This window comes from Phascolarctos cinereus, unplaced genomic scaffold (genome assembly GCF_003287225.1).
Source record: "Phascolarctos cinereus isolate Bilbo 61053 unplaced genomic scaffold, phaCin_HiC Scaffold_7;HRSCAF=346, whole genome shotgun sequence".
NCBI lineage: Eukaryota > Metazoa > Chordata > Mammalia > Diprotodontia > Phascolarctidae > Phascolarctos > Phascolarctos cinereus.
The window spans coordinates 46,234,974-46,253,373 of record NW_027556180.1 but is presented as its reverse complement, the minus strand read 5'-3'; the positions used below and the strand labels follow the sequence as shown (position 1 = coordinate 46,253,373).

General features: G+C 39.2%; 1 protein-coding gene across 4 annotated transcripts in view; it reads left to right on the top strand.

Moving 5' to 3' along the window:
- The window catches only part of RNF13 (ring finger protein 13), a 96,196-nt gene that overhangs the window by 45,773 nt on the left and 32,023 nt on the right, over nucleotides 1–18,400 (top strand). For all 4 annotated transcript variants that reach the window (XM_020980896.2, XM_020980895.2, XM_020980894.2 and 1 more), the window contains one exon: nucleotides 9,136–9,226. In XM_020980896.2, the coding sequence (XP_020836555.1) occupies nucleotides 9,136–9,226 (91 nt within the window). The remainder of the gene's footprint in view (nucleotides 1–9,135; nucleotides 9,227–18,400) is intronic.

The following is an 18,400-nucleotide window of genomic DNA, read 5'->3' as shown; positions in this document are numbered from 1 at the left end:
GTTCTGCATAAGGCGAATCCCTTAAGAGCCACAATCCTGTCATGGGTTTTGTCTTCCTCAGACCTGTGAGATCAAATTTGCCTCCATTCGTAGTGCTTGTATTTCCTTATTTATTGCCTGAACTTTGGCAATATTAGGTGTCTGAGTATGTATGTTTTACACTGAAGATTCTGTCTCCTCAGCTGTGTGATTTTTTTTGTTCCTTCTTTGTGACTGTTGCCTGTGGTATCTAACTTGGGAGACACACACACACACACACACACACACACACACACACACACACACACATACACACATGCATACATACATACATGGTCTTTTCTGTCCTTCATCCTTTTTACTTTTAAGCCCTTTTGATTAGATTCTCAAGATGCCTGGAAATTACATTCTTGCCAGCCTTTGTGAGGTACACCCCATTTCAGGCTAGAAATCTATCATTTTGGCATTAAACTAAAGATTTGTGTACAGATGGTGATAAAGCCTATTTAAATTCTCTTTTATGGTTAGTTGTCTTTCTAAATGTTAGACTAGAAGAAATTGTTCTCCCTCTGACCGAAAGTTTCTAAAGAAGTTAGATGGTAATAAGTCATGAACGGCAGGGGAAGGGGAAGAAAAAAATCTGGGGTTTTACTTTTCAGGAGAAAGAAGTTTAAAATTTAAACTAGTCAGACCTGTGTAGTACAGCTGAAGTAATTCAGGGAAATTAGGGGAGACTAGGAGCAGGGTGGGCACTACAGCCCATGTTCTTTTTTTGTCCGAGGGATTAAGAGCCTGAAAAGCTTAGCAGTATAATGCTGGGAGAATCACTGTAGAAGCAGATGTCACTCTTCTTAACCTCAGGGAAAAAAAGGGAGGATTATCTAAGGAAAATAAGTGAAAAGTGACATCAGAGAATAAGCTAACAGACTTTTTGATGTGAAGTAAGCTTTGAGTTGGATATAGGTTGTCTTGGGCAGTTTTAGAACAGAATTTTAAGAGTAAGGGACAATAAATGAGAAAGTTGGAAAATGGAATGAATAAAACTTGAGTGTCATCTCTTCATCTGATACTTATTTGCATTAAAAAAGCTGCTCTATAGAATTGTATTCTGAATCCTACTACATACTAAAACTTCTTTGTCCAAGGTCACCAATGATGTCCTGATTGCTAATTGACTAGAATTGACTAGATTGACTAGAACATGAACACGAAAAGGCACGTACGATATTCAGAGTAAATCTGCATTTATGAAGCATGAGTCTGACCATGTTGTTCCCCTGCTCACCAACTTCCGCTGGCTCCCTGTGATATCAAGGCTCACATACAAGGTCTTCAGCCTTTAAAGCTCTGGCTTATTCTCCTCCAGCTACCTTTCCAGACTCCATTTGTGTTCTTGTCGCCCCTGACATCTAGCAGCCCCTCTCCAGTTTCCTTTCCTTAGGACAGGCAGTTCTCTTGTGCTACAAATGTGCTTCTTCATCTCCACCTCTTAGAATCCCTCACCTCTTTTAGAGTTAAGCTCAGAAATCACCTCCTAAAGGAGGACTTTCCTAAGTTCTTATAGGATATGAGTACCTAATGCAGGGCTGTCCCATAGCATAATTTGGTATGAGACTTGGGACTGGGATTTGACTTTGGAAGGATGTCCAATTGAAGAACTACAAAGATTTTCAGTGATGTAAGGGTCTTCAGCAGCACTTTTCCCAAATCCCTAATCTATACCCATACAAGAATTTTCCCTGCCACACACAGTTCAGCCTTGGCTTGGAGACCTCTAGTTAGGGAGGTGTCCACCTTTCCCTGAGGCAGCCTTTTGACTATTGCATAAAAATGTGTGTAAGGAAGCTTTTCCTGGTTTCAGTCTTAAATTTACTTTTATGTAAGTTCCAAGGCCAAGAAGGACAAATCACATCTTTTCCTCTTGACATCTTTTCAAATACAGTTATCATTTTCACCTTAAGTTTTTTCTTCACTTGAATTTTAGTAGCCTTTAAGGTCATATGAATCTGGAAAAGGTAGTCTCTCTATAATCGACCCTACTCATACCAAATCAGAAATATTGTATCTGTGTGTGTGTGTGTGTGTGTGTGTGTGTGTGTGTGTTTGGTGAGGCAGTTGGGGTTAAGTGACTTGCCCAGGGTCACACAGCTAGTTGAGTGTCAAATGTCTGAGGTCACATTGGAACTCAGGTCCTCTTGACTCTAAGGCCAGAGCTCTATCTACTGTGCCACCTAGCTGCCCCAAGAAATACTGTGTCTTAATTCAGAAAAATGGGTGACTTGGGTGTTGAAGGTTCTGGAACCCCTGCCATGTGGTGGTCAATTTATCAGAAAGCGTTTATTAAGAAGCTGGGCACTGTGCCATGCCCTAGGGATACGTAGTCAAAAGGGAAACTGTCTCTGCCCTCACTGAGCTCAAATCTAATTGGAGAGAAGATATATACATAGATAAACAAGTAGAATGTATAGATGATGGAAAAAAAGACATAGTTTAGAGGGAGAGAGTAGTACCAGCTGATCGAGAAAGGCTTTACACGAAAGAGAGAGCTTGAGTTGAGTGTTGAAGGAAAACAGAGATTCCAGCTTCTGGAAGCTGAGAGTGAGTGCATGCCAGGCATGGGATTGTAAACACTGCAGAGTCATGGAGAGGGAAGACAGAAGATCTTTTGTGAAAAATAGCAGCTCAGGCAGTATTATTAGAGCCTAGAGTATGCAGAGTTGATTGATATATAAAAAGACAGGAAAGGTAGGAAATATCAGACTGAAGTGGTTTGAAAGAGTTTACAGTTATCCTTTGCATATTGTTGGGGTTAGGGGCGCAGCACCCTTGTGATCTGGGAAATCTGTATACAATATTCTGGCCGTCCCTTTGTACGAGAGAAGTCCGAATTATCATGATGTCAAAAGATAAAATATGTTGATGTTATATAATATTTTGCGTATATGTTATGCATTTCTGAATTTCTAAACTTTTCCTGTGTCTTCTGGTTTTTGTGTGTTGTCTAAGCCTTCTGCAAAACTCCCCCAGCATTCCCATTTAATTTCTTACACTGACCTGCAATACATCGAAACTGTGATGGGGTAAGGGATAGTTGTGTATTTTGATTCTAAGGAGGACAGCACCACTAGAACTTATTGAGCAGGGGCTAAGGCATAGTCAGACCTGTGATGTAAAAAAATTACTTTGGAGGATGTATCAGAGTCTGAAGAAACCTGGGGCAAAGAGTCTAGTTTGGAAGCTATTGTAAGTAATCCAGGTCAAAGGTGAGGAGGGCGTGAATTGGAATAGTGCCTGTATGAGTGGAGAGAAGTGCTTGTGTGTGAGAGGTGTTGTGGTGGTAGAAACAACAATATTTGGCCTTATACGATATGTGAGATGAATGACTGTGGAGTCAAGGATGATACCAGGGCTGTGAATTGGGTGATTGGAAAGATTGTGGTGCTCTCAACAGGAATGCTGAAGTTTGGAAGTGGAAATGGATAACGAGCGTTACGCTAGATATGTTGAGTTTGAGATGTCCGTTGGATGTGTAGTTCAAAATGTCCAGCGGGTGTTGCATGAAAAGAACTGAGGCTGTCTGTTGAACCCAAGGGAGCAAGTAAGGTCTCCAAGTTGGAGAAGATGTAGAGACAAAAGACAGAAGAGGAACCAAGATGGGGGTGGGATAGAGAGACACCAACAATGAGGAGAACTGAGAAGAGGCCATTCAGTTTGACAATGAAGAAATCAGTGGTTGCTTTAGAAAGAGCATTTTCAGTTGAGGGCTGAGGTCAAGTATTAGAGGAGTTTTAGAAAAATATGAGAGATTATGGAGTCAAAGCAACAAGTGTAGACAGCATTATTAATGTGTTTGGATGAAAAAGATAGGAGAGATATGCTGACAGGGATAGTAGGGAGACATGGGTGTGTCTGTAGGCTGCCTGAAAGCAATGAGTGGATCAGAATTGACTATAAGAGGAGATGATACTGGGGACAGTGTGCTGGGAAATATGGGAGGGGATGGCATCAAAGGTACTTACAGGTAGAGGGATTTGCCTTGATAGAGAGAAGGGTCACTTCTTAATCAGAGACTAAAGAAGGAAAGAATGAAGGGTGATGTAAATGGGTTGTGAGAAGAGAAAGGGACAAGAGAAAGCTCAGGACAAAAAGCCTGGATTTTCTCTGTGAAATTATGTGGCAAGATCTTCTTGAGAAGATCAGGAAAAGATGTGCTATAGCAGACTTGAGGAGAAAAAACTTTGGAACTTCTGTGGGGAGTTAGGATAGAGACTTTAATTTTATTTTTATTTTTTTTGGTGAGGCAGTTGAGGTTAAGTGACTTGCCCAGGGTCACACAGCTAGTAAGTGAGGATAGAGAGTTTAATAAGGAAAAGGATTGCTTTGCTGCAGTGAGGACCCAGTTGCCATAACAAATTTCTAGTGGATAGCACATTTATATGTTTCTTGACTACCTCCAACTCTGTTTAGAAGCACATGAATAGAAGCATTGGAGGTTGATGGTGAGAGTAATGTGGGTTTGGGGTTTGACAAGGGATGAGCAAAGGGATAGCTAGGTGGTGCAGGAGATAGAGTGCTGGACTGGAGTCAGGAAGATTCATCTTCCTGAGTTCAAATCCAGCCTCAGACACTAAGTATGTGACTCCGGGCAAGTCGTTTAACCCTATTTGCCTCAGTTTCCTCATCTGTAAAATGAGCTGGAGAAGGAAGTGGCAAACCACTCCAGTATCTTGGCCAAGAAAACCCTAAATGAGGTCATGAAGAGTCAGATGTAACTAAAAAATGACTGAAAGGCATAAGCCTTTCATGCCTAGTACAGAGGAGCAAGAGACTTCCTTTAGAACAGAGTATAGTGTATAGTTGAACTAGTTCACTAAGGGGTAGAAATTGGGAAGGGAAGAAAGTATTTAAGTGCTTGCTGTCTGCTGAGCTCTGTGCTTAGTGCTGGGGCTACAAATAGGAAGAGGAAGAAAGTCCCTATTTTCAAGGAACTCTCACTCCATAGTGGGTAAGAAAGCATACATGGAAGGCTTCATCTGCCAGTCACATGAAAAAGTCCTGTGGTCCTTAGGGCATAGACATCAAAGGGGGCAGTGTGTCTTTTTAATGTCATTTTTACCAGTTAGATCACATTTGTTTTTGTTGTCAGACAGTTTGACGATGTCAGGGACTTGGATGGCATGAACTTTGTTTTTTGACTGGGTCAGCCAGGCTTCATCTCCACTGGACTTGCATTCCAGGATGTTGGCTGGATAGGGTGAACCTTAGTGGAGGAAAGGTTTCTGAGTGATGGTGAGCAGTGGGGGAACAAAGGTGTATTCTGCTTCCTTCTCTGGGATCACTGGGTCAGCAGTTATGACAGAAGGTACAACCAATACTTAAAAGGATGGCCAGGGATGCCGTGTCATGTGGTATCTGTGAGTGCCCAGTGTCTGAGAACCAGAAGGTGGAAGGAGCATGAGAGGAAGAGGTCTAAAATGAAGAGAAATTTGTTAATTGCTTTGTAGCTATGTAGATCCTGCAGTGTTTTGTGTAGAATACTATAATACTTTTCCTTTTAAGACCGTGGTTTTTTTTTGTTGTTGTTGTTTGACAAGACCATGTTTAATTACTCTTTCTCTTAATATCTAAACTGGAATACTATTACATCATCAAGAACCATTTGATTCAGAGTATGAAAGGAGCTATGATGTGTAACTGTTGAAGGGCTGTTATTAAAGATAAAGAGAGCATGGGATTATTGAGTAATGGCATGCAATTAAGTATGTTGGGAACAAAAAATGCCTTCAGTCCTTCTGAAGTTATTGGCTTTTAAGTATTATCATCTAGATTTGAGAAGTTAAAACCTAAGTTGAACTTTTAAAGTGGTTATATTTTCTGGCCATGCCATAAAATCCAGTATTCTCTTACTGATGAAAATCCAATTCTAGTTTTACTTGATATTATTAGAGAAGAAAGTAAATTAAAACATGCATTGGGAAGTAGAAACTGAAGATATTAGCACCTCTGTTATAGATTTTCTTAATTGATTGCCTATTATCTAATCATCTGTCTACTATTTTCTAATACAAGAGTCCCTAATCTTTTCATGGTTTTTACCAGAAAGCCTTCAAATTAGGAGAAGGGAGTTGTAGTAGAAAGGAATTCAGCTGTATTCTTGGAGAATTCCTGCCAGTAAAATTTGGTGAACCACGATGAGTAACATAACTTGCATGCGAGAAGTCCATATCCGCATAACTACCCAGACCCCAAACACCAAAAACCAAAAAATAAACCCAAGAAAAATAAAGTTTTAAAAAAGTATGCTTCAATCTTCATTCAGAATCTATCAGTTCTTTCTCTGGAGGTGGATAGCATTTTTCATCATGAGTTGTTCAGAATTGTTTTGGATCGTTGCATTGTTTCAAAATAGCTGTCATAGTTGACCATCATATAGTATTGCTCTTACTATGTACAATGTCCTCCTGGTTCTGCTCACTTCACTTTGTATTTGTTCGCATAAATATTCTCAAGTTTTTCTGAAAGCATCCTGCTTGTAATTTCTTATTGCACAATAATATTCCACCATACTCATATACTGCAACTTGTTCAGTCATTCCCCAGTTGATTCCTTAATTTCCAATTTTTTGTCACCACAAAAAGAGCTGCTGTAAATATTTTTGTACGTATAGATCTTTTTCCTTTTTTTTTTTAAACTCTTTGGTATACAGGCCTAGTAATGGTATTGCTGGGTCAGAAAGCATGCATGGTCTTACTGTCCTTTGGGCATAGTTCAGAATTGCTCTCCAGAATGGTTGGATCAGTTCCAAGTCCATCAACAGTATGTTAGTTTCCCAGTTTTCCCACATCCCTTCTAACGGTCATTTACCTTTTCCATCATATTAGCCAATCTGATAAGTATGAGGTGGTACCTCAGAGTTGTTTTAATTTGTGTTTCGTTGACCAATAGTGATTTAGAGCATTTTTTCATATGATTATAGATAGCTTTGACTTCCTTGTTTGAAAGCTGCCCTAACCGTTTGATTTGATTCAGTTCTCTATATATTTGTGAAATCACACCCCCTTTTCTCTTCCTAGAATGTCTGGACCAAGTCACAACTTCACCAGTATTATATCAGTATGTCTTGTTTTCCTCCATACTTGTCAACATTTGTCATTTTGGGTTTTTGTTAACTTTGCTAATCAGATGAGTGTGAGGTGGGAACCTCAGAGTTGCTTTAATTTGTATTTCTCTAATTATTAGTCATTTGGACCATTTTATCACATGGCTCTTGATAACTTGAATTTCTTCCTTTTCTTCTGGTCATATCCTTTGACAACTTATTTATTGGGCAATACTTTGCAAACTTTGGGTGCTATACTTAAATTATTATTTTTCCCTTTTTAGGGACCAGCCTAACGACTAAAACGGGCCTTATAATGAATTGCAGGTCAAAAAAAGTATAGATATCTTCCTAGGGTAGGAGTTTCATGAATCCAAGATTGAATGACGGTTTAGAAGCCACTAACTATTAAGATACCTAACCATAGAAATGGGTTTTTTTGTTTGTTTTCCCACAGGATGGACTAACCTAGTCTCAAATCTGTGCTTTCATATTGGCAGAGCCTCAAAGATAGTGAAATAACATCCCTTCCCCCCCTACCCCTTCACAATTAGTCAGCAGTCTAATGAAAAGAGCTTTTTAATTTTCTGTAAGTTTCCACAGTGAAAAGAAACTCTTTTTCATTAATTACATTATTACCATGTGACGATAGCCAGGGAGTCGGTTCTTCATTGGCTTAGGAAACTATAAAAGACAGAAGTAATTTGTTATCAGTGGTTAGTAACTTAGAGATTAGTAAATGTCAGAGAAGCATTTTTAAAAGACTTGGACTTTGGCTTGACACCTTGATAGTTAAAAGCTCTAAAGAGCATTATTCGTTGGGATAATTATAAATTATTTTCTGAATTTTCCACATTTGGTTATAGGAAAATATGTGGCAGAATCTTTTAAAATCTTAGGCTTATTATCTCTAAAAATGAATATGTTCTTTCTCAGAAGAGAAGTCTGTTTAATTAACTGGTCAGATAACAAGACTACATTAAATTATTGTACTATTAACTCTTTATTATTTAATAATTGTAGGTATCAGTGATGCAGATATTCCCCAAGTAGTGGCTAATTAAAGTTATTTTTATTTTGCTCTAAGAATGTAAGTTTGTATTAGTATTTGAATAGGCATGTGTCAGAAGTTCTGGGAGCTCACAAGACTTCAAATTGAAAAAATATAATACGTTGTAAAGATCAGACTTAAGTGATACTAGAAGTTTGTTCACCAGTTTCCCTCTTCGACCCAGCCAACGCCTCTTTATTTGTCATGCCAGCCTAGGGATGTGTGTGGTTAGTTCTCATACTCCTATTATAAAACATTTTTAACTCAGTTTAGCTGTTCTCTTTAGCATTCTCTATTTGGCTGCAGTTTCCCTAAAACTGGGTAGTATTTTCATTTTTTAAAAAATGCCATTTTTAGTAGCTGACCTACGTGTGGAAAGAAAAAATAACATTTCCTTTCTGTCTCAGTAGATAAGATTATCACATCAACTTTTCATACTTCAAGAGACTGGGATATTGCTGATTGAGGGAATTCCCTTCCCTGCTACAAGTGCTGTCTCCTCCATATCTTAGTAGATGAGCTTCCAGAGCTGCTATAGGAATGAACATTTGGCTCCTGGTGTGATGTCAGTGGTCCAGTGACAAAGCATTCAGTCTAAATGGAGAAAGTGAAGCCTCTCTAGCTTGGTGGAGAATCTGCCAGAATGTGTATTTTGCCAGCCTAGCCTTTAACAACGGCAATGACAGCTGCAGCATTTATACAGCACGTTAGCTTTGCAAAGCACTTTACATATATATATCTCTTCAAGAACTCACAGCATTGTAATGATGAGTTGTTAGAGAAGAGCTTTAGTAGAGGATCATTTTTTAAAGTAAATAAATAAAACAAGTATCAAATCCAGAAGATTTGCTGAGGCAAAACTTACGATGTCAAAAATCTACCTATGAATAATTAAGGGCTATCTGGAATTGCTTCCTAAAGTATTAATATTATTGTTAGGGCAGTTGAATTGGGTTTTATTTATAAAAAGAATTTAAAGATATTCTCTCTTTTTTTAAAATACAGTTGGTATTTTAAAGAAGATTGACATTCCTTCAGTCTTTATTGGTGAGGCATCAGCTAATTCACTTAAAGATGAATTCACATATGAGAAAGGGTAAGTCATTGGCAAAAATATTCTTTTAACATTCTTATTCTATAATATGTTTGTATCATTTGTGGATTAATCAGATCTCGTACTGATCTTCCAATATTGTCCAACTTTTGCTACTTTGTTTTCCATGTTTGGTTTCAGCTGATAGAGGAAAGGTAAAGGGAAAAGAGTGAAATTAAGATCATTTAATTGTGATATTTGGTGTATCAGAGAAAAATTTGGTTGGGTGAGTAGTTTTGAAACTTGCACCAAGAAGGAAGATTTTATTAGTAAATTATAATTAGCCACAGCATGTGCATGGAAAGAGAAATAAATTGGACAGCTGAGTACATGGGTTCAAATCTCAGCCCTGCTATTTTCTTTGTGTATGACCTTGGGCAGGTCATTTAACATTATTGAGATAAAATTTCTGATCTGTGAAATTAGAGAGCTTGGATTAGGGGACCTGAAATCCTATAATAATGTGTAAGAACTTTGTTCCAGAGTCTTTCTGCTCTGATTTTTCTCATTTTTTTTTCTGAATCAGAGTTGAAAGAAACCTCAGAAGCTTTTTTTAGTCCAATTCATACTTAATCTAGTAAATATAAAATATCTTTGGTAAAATGAAGGAGTTGGACTCAATGGCCTCTAAGGTTCATTTCAGTTTTAAGATTTTGTGATGTTGTTACCCAGACGAAGCTTATTCAAATTCTCATCAGTAATTAAGAGTTAATTCATGCCCTAAATTTACATAATACTCCTATTTCAAATTATTTTTGATATTGAGGTCTCTTTTTTCCTCACAGCATACTAGTTGATCAATTAATCAGTCAAATAGCATTTAAGCTTGTGTGTAAGGATTACTTAATTGTAATTAAAAACTTATTAAAATAAACATTTACTATGTGCCAGGTACTATGTGAAGAACTGATGATTACAAAGAAAGTAAAAAATAGCTCCCTGCCCTCAAGTGACTTACATTCTAATGGTGGAGACCATACATACATACATACATACATACATACATACATACATACATGATAAAAGGTAATCTTAGAAAGCAAAACAGTAGCAGCTTGTGGGACTGGGAAAGACCTGCTGTTGGAGATATGGTTTCAGCCAAATCATTTAGGAAGCCAGCCTGAGATTCTGGGAGGCTAGATGACAGTCAGGAGAGTACTAAGTAGTGGGGGACATCCCTGTATGAAGGTACAGAGAGAAGTGGCGAGCAGGCCAGGGAGCTGTACTGTAAGGTGTAGAGAGAGGGCAGTAATGTGGCAGAAGACTGGCTGGGTTGGCAGGAGCCAGGGCATGACTAGCGTGAGTGCTGAGAAGGGACAAGTAGGCTTTGTCACCTCTGGCTCACAAGGGATACTGGATATAGAACTCTGGTCTCATACTCCCCCTCCTGCCTTTGTGTAACTGGCAGATTCAATTGTTGATTATTTCACCAAAGTACAAACCACAATTCAGATTCCTGGCAAACTCCTGTATTTTCTACCCTACTGTGCCACCTTGCTTCTTAAATTTTTTTTTCTGTAACCTGTCTTCTATCTGCCTGTCAGTTATGAGAAGCCTTGGTGATTATCTCATAGGATAGTATGCATTCTGCTGTCTCATTTAGTAAAAAATGTACCTTAGCAAGAAATTACTAGCAAACAAGGAAAGAGGAACAGAATAAATGAGCCATTAGTTTTGTTGGTACTGAGCTTATCAAGCGGTTATTATATACTAAAATAAAGAAGCACAGAATTGTTAGTTTACTAAAATAACAATGAATTTAAAAGCAGTGGCATCTTCCTGTTTAAAAGGCACTTTTGGTTCTGAAACAGCGTCGAAACTCTAGACTCTTCAAACACATCGGTATGACTCCATGCAGTTCAGAGGGATTTATGCCAAGAGGGGTCCTTATTATTTATAGTGTGGCCCTCAGTAAGTCAGTCAGCTAGTGTTGATTAAGTGCCTACTATTTGCCATGCACTGTGCTATGCTGTTGGCATCTAGTGAGAGGCAAAAGACATTCTTTTTGCTTCTAAGGAGCTCCTGGTCTGTAATGGGGGAGACAACATGCAAACATTTGTGTGCAGATAAGAGATATACTGGATGATTTGGAGATAATCAATAGATGGAAGACACTAACATTAAGAAGGATTGGGAAAGGATTCTTGGAGAAGGTGGGACTTTGGCTGGTACTTGAAGGCATCCTAACAGTAAGGCAGGAGTTGAAGATGAGGAGGGAAAGAATTCCAAATCTGGGGGACATTCAGTGAAAATTTAGAATTAGGAATTCTATGTATAAGAAAGACCAGACAGTTTAGAGGCACTTGATCCCAGAATATGTGGAGGAGAGTAAGGTAGAAGAAGACTGGAAAGGTAGGAAAGGTCCGGGTTGTGAAGGGCTTTAATGGCCAAACGGAGGATTTTATATCTGAGGTGATAGGGAGCCACTGATGTTTATTGAAAAGAGAATGAGGTGGTAGGACCTGTGATTTAGGAAAACTGATTGGATCTCTGAATGGAAGATGGACTGGTGTGGGGAGAGAATTAAAGTATGGAGACCAGTTAGTAGACTGTTGTAATAGTCTAAGCATGAGGTGATGACAGGCCTGCACCAGCGTAATTGCAGGGTCACAGGAGGGAAGGCAGGGCTGTGAAGGTAGAAATGACAGGACTTGACCAGTCATTGGATATGAAGGAGGCAGTAAGAGAGAGTGAGGAGTCAAGAACGGCCCCATAGCTTTGTATTCAGGTGACTGGGGGTTGACGGTGCCTTTGACAGTAATAGGGAAGTTAGGAAGAGGGGACGGCTTGGGGGAAACAATAATGAGAGCAATCTTTGATTCGTTGACTTCCTGGTGTCCACAGGACGTGCAGTTTGAGACGCCTGATCCAGAGCTGGAGATGTGAGATTGGAGGCTAGAAAGAGCTTAGGGCTAGATGAGCACTGGGAACCATCCGCATAAAAAAATTAATGAATACGATAAATTCACCAAGTGAAATAGAGAAGGGGGCCTTGGACAGAGTCTTGGGTGACGTCCCTAGTGTGTGACCTGGATAAAGATACCGCAGAGGTGAGGAAGGATCTGTCAGCCTCATAGGGGAGGATCCAGCAGACAATAGTATCACAAAAACGTAGAGAGAATTCAGTATAAATGAGGAGAGGATACATGGTCAACAGGTTCAGAATTGGCAGAGAAAAGGCCATTAAATCTGGCAAGTAAGAATCATCCCAAACTTAGGAGAGAGCAGTTTGAGTTGAATTGTAAGTCAAAGGGTAGACTTCGGAGATTTTAGAAAAGACTGAAAGGAAAGGAATTAGAGGCATTAACTGAGATGGCTTTCTCATGGAGTTTAACCACAAAAGGGAGGAAAGATAAGAGATGATAGCTAGCGGGGATGGATGGATCAAGAGAGGTTTTTTTTTGTTTTGTTTTGTGTTTTAGGATGGGGGATACATGGGCCTGTTGATAGAAGTAAGAAGATAAGCAGGGAGAGATTGATGATTAATGATAGTAGGGATGTTAGAAGGGGCAGTCCTCTGGAGAAGACAGGATGGAATGAGATCACTTGTACATGTAGAGGGCTTAGACTTGACAAAGAGAAGGACCACTTCTTCATGTGGGGCAAAATGGTGGCAGAAGGCCTATGAATGATAAGGGTGAGGTTAGGCAGAAAGAGGGAACTCTGCAAATCTTTTAGCTTTTTTCAGTGAAACATGCGACAAAGTTCTCCACTAAGAGAGGGAAAGGAGATGGAGCCACGGTAGGTTTGAAGAAGGGTGGAAAAATTTGGGAAAGTCTCTGTGGTGAGCAGGATAGTGAATCAGTTAGAGAGGTGTGAAAGGATTGTCTTGCATCAGTGAGGACCTATTTGAGATTATGTAAAATAATTTCTAGTGGAGGTGGAATGAGCATCTGTTAAGCACCTACTATGTCCCAGGCACTGTACTAAATGCTTTTACAAATATTATCTTATTTGATCCCCAGAAGAACTCTTTGAGGTAGGTACTGTTATTATTTATCCCCATTTTAAAATTGAGGCTAATAGAAGTTAGGTAACTTCCCCAGGGTCACACAGCTAGTAAGTTTCTGAAGCTGGATTTGAACTCAGATCTTTCTAACTCCAGGCCAAGTGCTTTATCCACTGTATTACTTAGCTGTCTCTAGTAGACCCAGTAAGCATGGTTTTGTAATTTTCTCTGTCTTTGTTAAGTAGTATGTGAGTAGGAGGGAAGACAGCAGTTGTGGGAGTAGTACAAGGCAGAGGCTTGGGAGAGCCAGATCTTTGAGAGAAGAGGACGGTAAATGGTTGAACTGGCTTACTAAAGAGTCAGGCTAGGGAAAGGAAAGGAGTATATAGCTAGTGCCAAGGTCGTGCCCTGGCTGAGAACTGAAGGATGGAGGGATGGTAGGTTATGTTGAGACTAAAGGACTAGGTGAAGGGGTGTTGCAAGGCAGAGTGAGAGGAGGAATGACACCAGATTGTGAACATACCTGGAAAGTTCAGAGTTTATGAAGGTGGACATGGTGCATTTGTGTGAGACCGCGAGATCAAGGGATATGACAACCTCTGTAACTGTGGGATGATAGAGTGGTAGGGGAAGTGAGCAAGTTGAGGAATTGGGAGGTGAGGGTGTTTGAGAGTGTATTATTATGTATGATTAAGTCCCCTAGAGTGATGATAGACCTTAGGGGAGAGACTAAAGTTGTCACTAAAAGGAGAGTGGTATTTTGGAGCTCAGTTGGTAACAGCTACCAGAATCTCGACTAAGTGATAAATATGGATTGAATGAACCCCAAAGAAGCTTACTGAGTGATAGAAGAAGAGGGAGAGCCTGAAAGTGTCATTGAGGAGCAAGGAATCTTTCACCTCCCTAACTTCAACCAGTGAAGTGGTGAGCGGGCAAGGTGTAGTATGAGTTAAAGTGCGGTTAGTACTGGAAAGAGAAGCTATATTATCAGGAGGGAGCTGGGTTTCAGTGAGTTCAAGAAGATGGAAAGAGCAAGAAAGGAAAAGGTTTAAGATAAAACAAGTCTGTTACCTATTGAGCAGACATTCCAGAGGGTACCGCTTTAGAGTGGGATATTTGTGTGGTAACAAGGGATAGGATAGTGGCTCAAAGTTTGTGTTGGGGGAGAGGCCAGAGCCATCATTCAGAGCAGTTCAGAAATGTAGCCTGACTCTTCTCATTGTATGGTGGGTTTTGCACTGCTCTTGTAACACTATGATATTTTACTCAAAGGCCATTCACAGGAATCTTTGTTAGTTTTTCAGTGGAGCTGTGGTCTCATATGCAGGTGTTACTTGCATTCATGCACAAATGTATCCTGTCTATTACTTCTCATCCTTGGCAAACTTCTCCCTAGAGTTTCCACAGAGGATCTGTTGGACTTCTCTGCAGCATTCCTCTAAGCCTTTGTATATTTTAGGGGTAATAGTAGTGGAGCACTTGGGATAGCTGGCCCTTTGTTATCACTTTCTCTCACCACATAATCTTCTCTCCCCACAAACCCTTTTCAGGTTGTAGTTCATATTTCCCAGACACTACTTTCCACATATTGATCATTACTGAATATATGCTATAACCTTCTTGTGCTTGCCATTTATTTTTCCATTTCCTATTGCCTCACATGCAGCTTTGATCCTTCGTAGACTATGGTTTTTGAGATTCACAGCCCTAGTGGGAGAACATTTGTGTGGGGTATTTTTTGAGAGTCTTTGTAATAGGGAGAGACTTGTGATCATTAAAACAGTGCACAGTTTCCAGTGCAGTTCAGCCAATTCTCTTCCTCTTATTCATTTCTGGGACCAACTCGTTGTCAACAATACCTAACCTAGATTTATCTATTGATACATTAACTCAATGGACTGGCCATCCAGCCACATGCCTCAATCTGGACAGTGGACATTTTTCATCCTTTTAGGTTTTCCTCTATAAATTGTTATACTGATCTCTTTAAAATAGTTTTACATTTTTCATCCTTTTAGGTTTTCCTCTATAAATTGTTATACTTTTATATAGTTTTAGGCTCCTTTGAAAAGACCCTTTAGTATTGTAGGGCTTCATGCACTTAGTGTAACAACAGCAGTTTGCTCCTGCAAACAGGAGCATCTGGAAGACCTCAGTATCTGTTGGGAATCCGTTTTCCATTGGGATCTTGTACAGAGCATCTTCTGTGATAGTGGTGAATGCCTTTGATTAATAATCAAAGAGTCATTGAATAAAGTTACTTCTTTGGTTGTGTTCTTTGTTAAGGAATATTCTATGATTTTAACCAGAGACATCATTAGGAATTGTGGTACCTAGGACAAATTTATTTGAGCTTCAGAAAATGAGGTGAGGTTCTAATTTGTGATCAGTACTATGCATGATTGAGAAAAATAAATGAAAGGGATCAAGAATGTTAAAGATGATAAAGTACTGGGAGGTCACAGTGTTTTAAGGGAACAAGGGCTAGAGTAAAGAAAAAGATTATAAGCTAAGTATTGAATGTATTTGGGAGGGAAACGTGTGAACTGGAGGTCCGAAGATGATAATAACAATGATCAGGCTCTTAACAAATGCTTTTGATTTGTTGGTTGATAGATTTTACCATCACTGACTTTCTCCCTCCACTACTACATCCTCTTTCTCCTCTCAGACCTGTAATTCCCTTTTCACCTCAGACATAAACTTTCCTTCAATCAAAGTCACAGAATTACCCCCTCCTCTTCTACCATCATACTGCCTTGAACTAAGTTTGTTGGGTTGGAATAGGGATAGTTTGGTAAGGAAGACTGGAGTCTTGATCTTTAAAGTAAGAAGAAATGCCTTTCTTAATGGTAAAGTTTAAATTGACTCCTATTCTGAGGCAGGAGAGTAGGCCTAATGAATTCCAGAGGACCTGTATAGCTAGGGTTTCTAGAATTTTTGTTCAGATATTCCTTCTAATCATCATCAGGCTTATGCTAGAAGCACTTCTGGTTTGGTAGCTGAGAAAAATCAGAGAACTCAGAATCACCTTCACAATGTGATATGGAATTGGAGTAGGCCTTAACTACAGTGGCCTAAGGATGGTTAATTTGTCTGTTGTACAAGGACCAAGCCCAGCTGTGTACAAAAAAATTCACTGCCAGGTTCACCAAAAGATGATGAAATTTTTGGCCAAAGTAACTCTCAAAGACCACTTCCTCATTAGTTCAACCTCCTAAAAGGTGACATAATCATTAAAATAAGTAAAAAAAAAATTTCTAGTTGCTCTGCTTTAGACAGATAAAGAGCTTTAGTAGATAATTTAGATAATTGCAGTTCGTCATCACTTACTCAACACTTGTGGAGAAGGGGTCTGAAAGCTCCACCAACTGCCACCCAGAGTTGCTTCAGCCCCTGCTGCCTCAGCAGCTGTAGCTACTAAAGATCTTGAAAAGAAAGTTCTTGTTTCTACCAATGTTTTTTGCTACTATCAAATCATTCAATATCAGAAATGGATATGGTTTTTATCAATGGAAATAGTTTTCTAAAAATTTTTAAATTTATTTTGATTTATCAAGAATTACTTCCATAAGCTTTAGAGTTTTAATTTTTCTCCTCTTTCATCCCCGCCTCCCTCCCCAATACGGCACACAATCTGATACAGGCTATACATATACATTCCTATTAAACATTAGTGATGTTGTAAGGAAGAATTAAGACTATCAGTGGAAATAGTTAAAGAAGATGTATTACCACCTGCTTTGCAACTGCACCCAAAGAAGCTTCTTCCTTTCCATCTGATTTGCAGCTGAAGCCTTCTATATGTGTTCTCTCTCCCTATTAGAATGCGAATGTTTTGAGAGTAGGGATTGTCTGGCTCTTCTACTTGCATTCCTAGCATTTAGCACATTGCCTTGCAAATAGTAAGTATATGGTCTGCTTTTTCATTCATTCCTTTATGTAGGTTGTTGGAGAGAGAGTGCAGTCAGTGAGTGGAGGATCTACCCATATCAACAAAATGACATATCACTGAAGTGTTGAAATAAATTCTAAGGCTAATTAAATACCTCATGTCCTGTTCATTTACAGGCACAATTTTCTGTACCAGCATCTCAGTGTTAAGCACAAATTTAATCATGTTTCAGTAGGAAAAATTAGGGATAACACTAAGTTAGATCAAAGGAGATACTGATGAACTCTAAAACTGAAATTACACCCATTCCCATTCCTGAGAGTGTTTAACGATCATTTGTGCAAGCAGTCAAGCCAAGGGTCATGAGTTCCGATTAGTACTAGTCACTTCTCTGTCAACATTAGTTTATCTCCTGTTAATAGCAGAATGGGATTCTTTAAGACTCTTTGCAATGTAAAAAAGCTGCTTACACAATATATGATCATTCATCCAACAGTTATTTTTAATTGATCATCTCTTATGTACAGGGCCCTGCTCCTGCTTAAAATTCAGGAGGAAAGATGACATGTACAAAAATAACAAAAGGGACAGTGCAGCCTGTTATAGGTACCTCACAAAGACATAAGTTTGGGGCTAGCGTGATTTTATTCTGTTTTTCAATTAAAAATATTTTCTCTCCATTTTTCATTTATTCATTCATTTACCACTGTCATGGAGGAGATCCAGTGCAGAATCCTAGTCAAGGAGGCATTCTGTATAGATGGTAAAGTCCCTCCGCATGCTTCTGTTTGGGGATAGCATTGTGCTAATTGTTTCAAGCTCTGTAACATTGCAAAATGTCCTAAGTGAGATCCATAATCACTCAAAAAAGTTTTACCTAACATATCGACAGAGAAAAAAACTAAGGGAATAAAATGCCCATTATTCAATCTGAGAGTCTTTGGACAACCTATGAGGTCATCCAGATAATTAGGTAGATGAATGGAGGGACAGATAAAATTTTTGGACAGAGACTGCCATTGAACAATGAGTTAGACCCCAAATGAAGAAGAGGAGAGGGTGCTGGATTGCTTTTAGGAATTTATAAAGTCCTTTTAAGATCACCAGACACCAAACAGAATGGACATTTGCACATATAGAAAACAGAGAAAGAGGATTGTTCATGCAACAGTAGGTCTCTTTCATGTACCTGCTTGTTTTATTAATTTTTTTTGGTGAGGCCGTCAGGGTTAAGTGACTTGCCCAGGGTCACACAGCTATCTGAGACCGGATTTGAACTCAGGTCCTCCTGACTCAGGGCTGGTGCTCTATCCACTGCACCATCTAAGCTGCC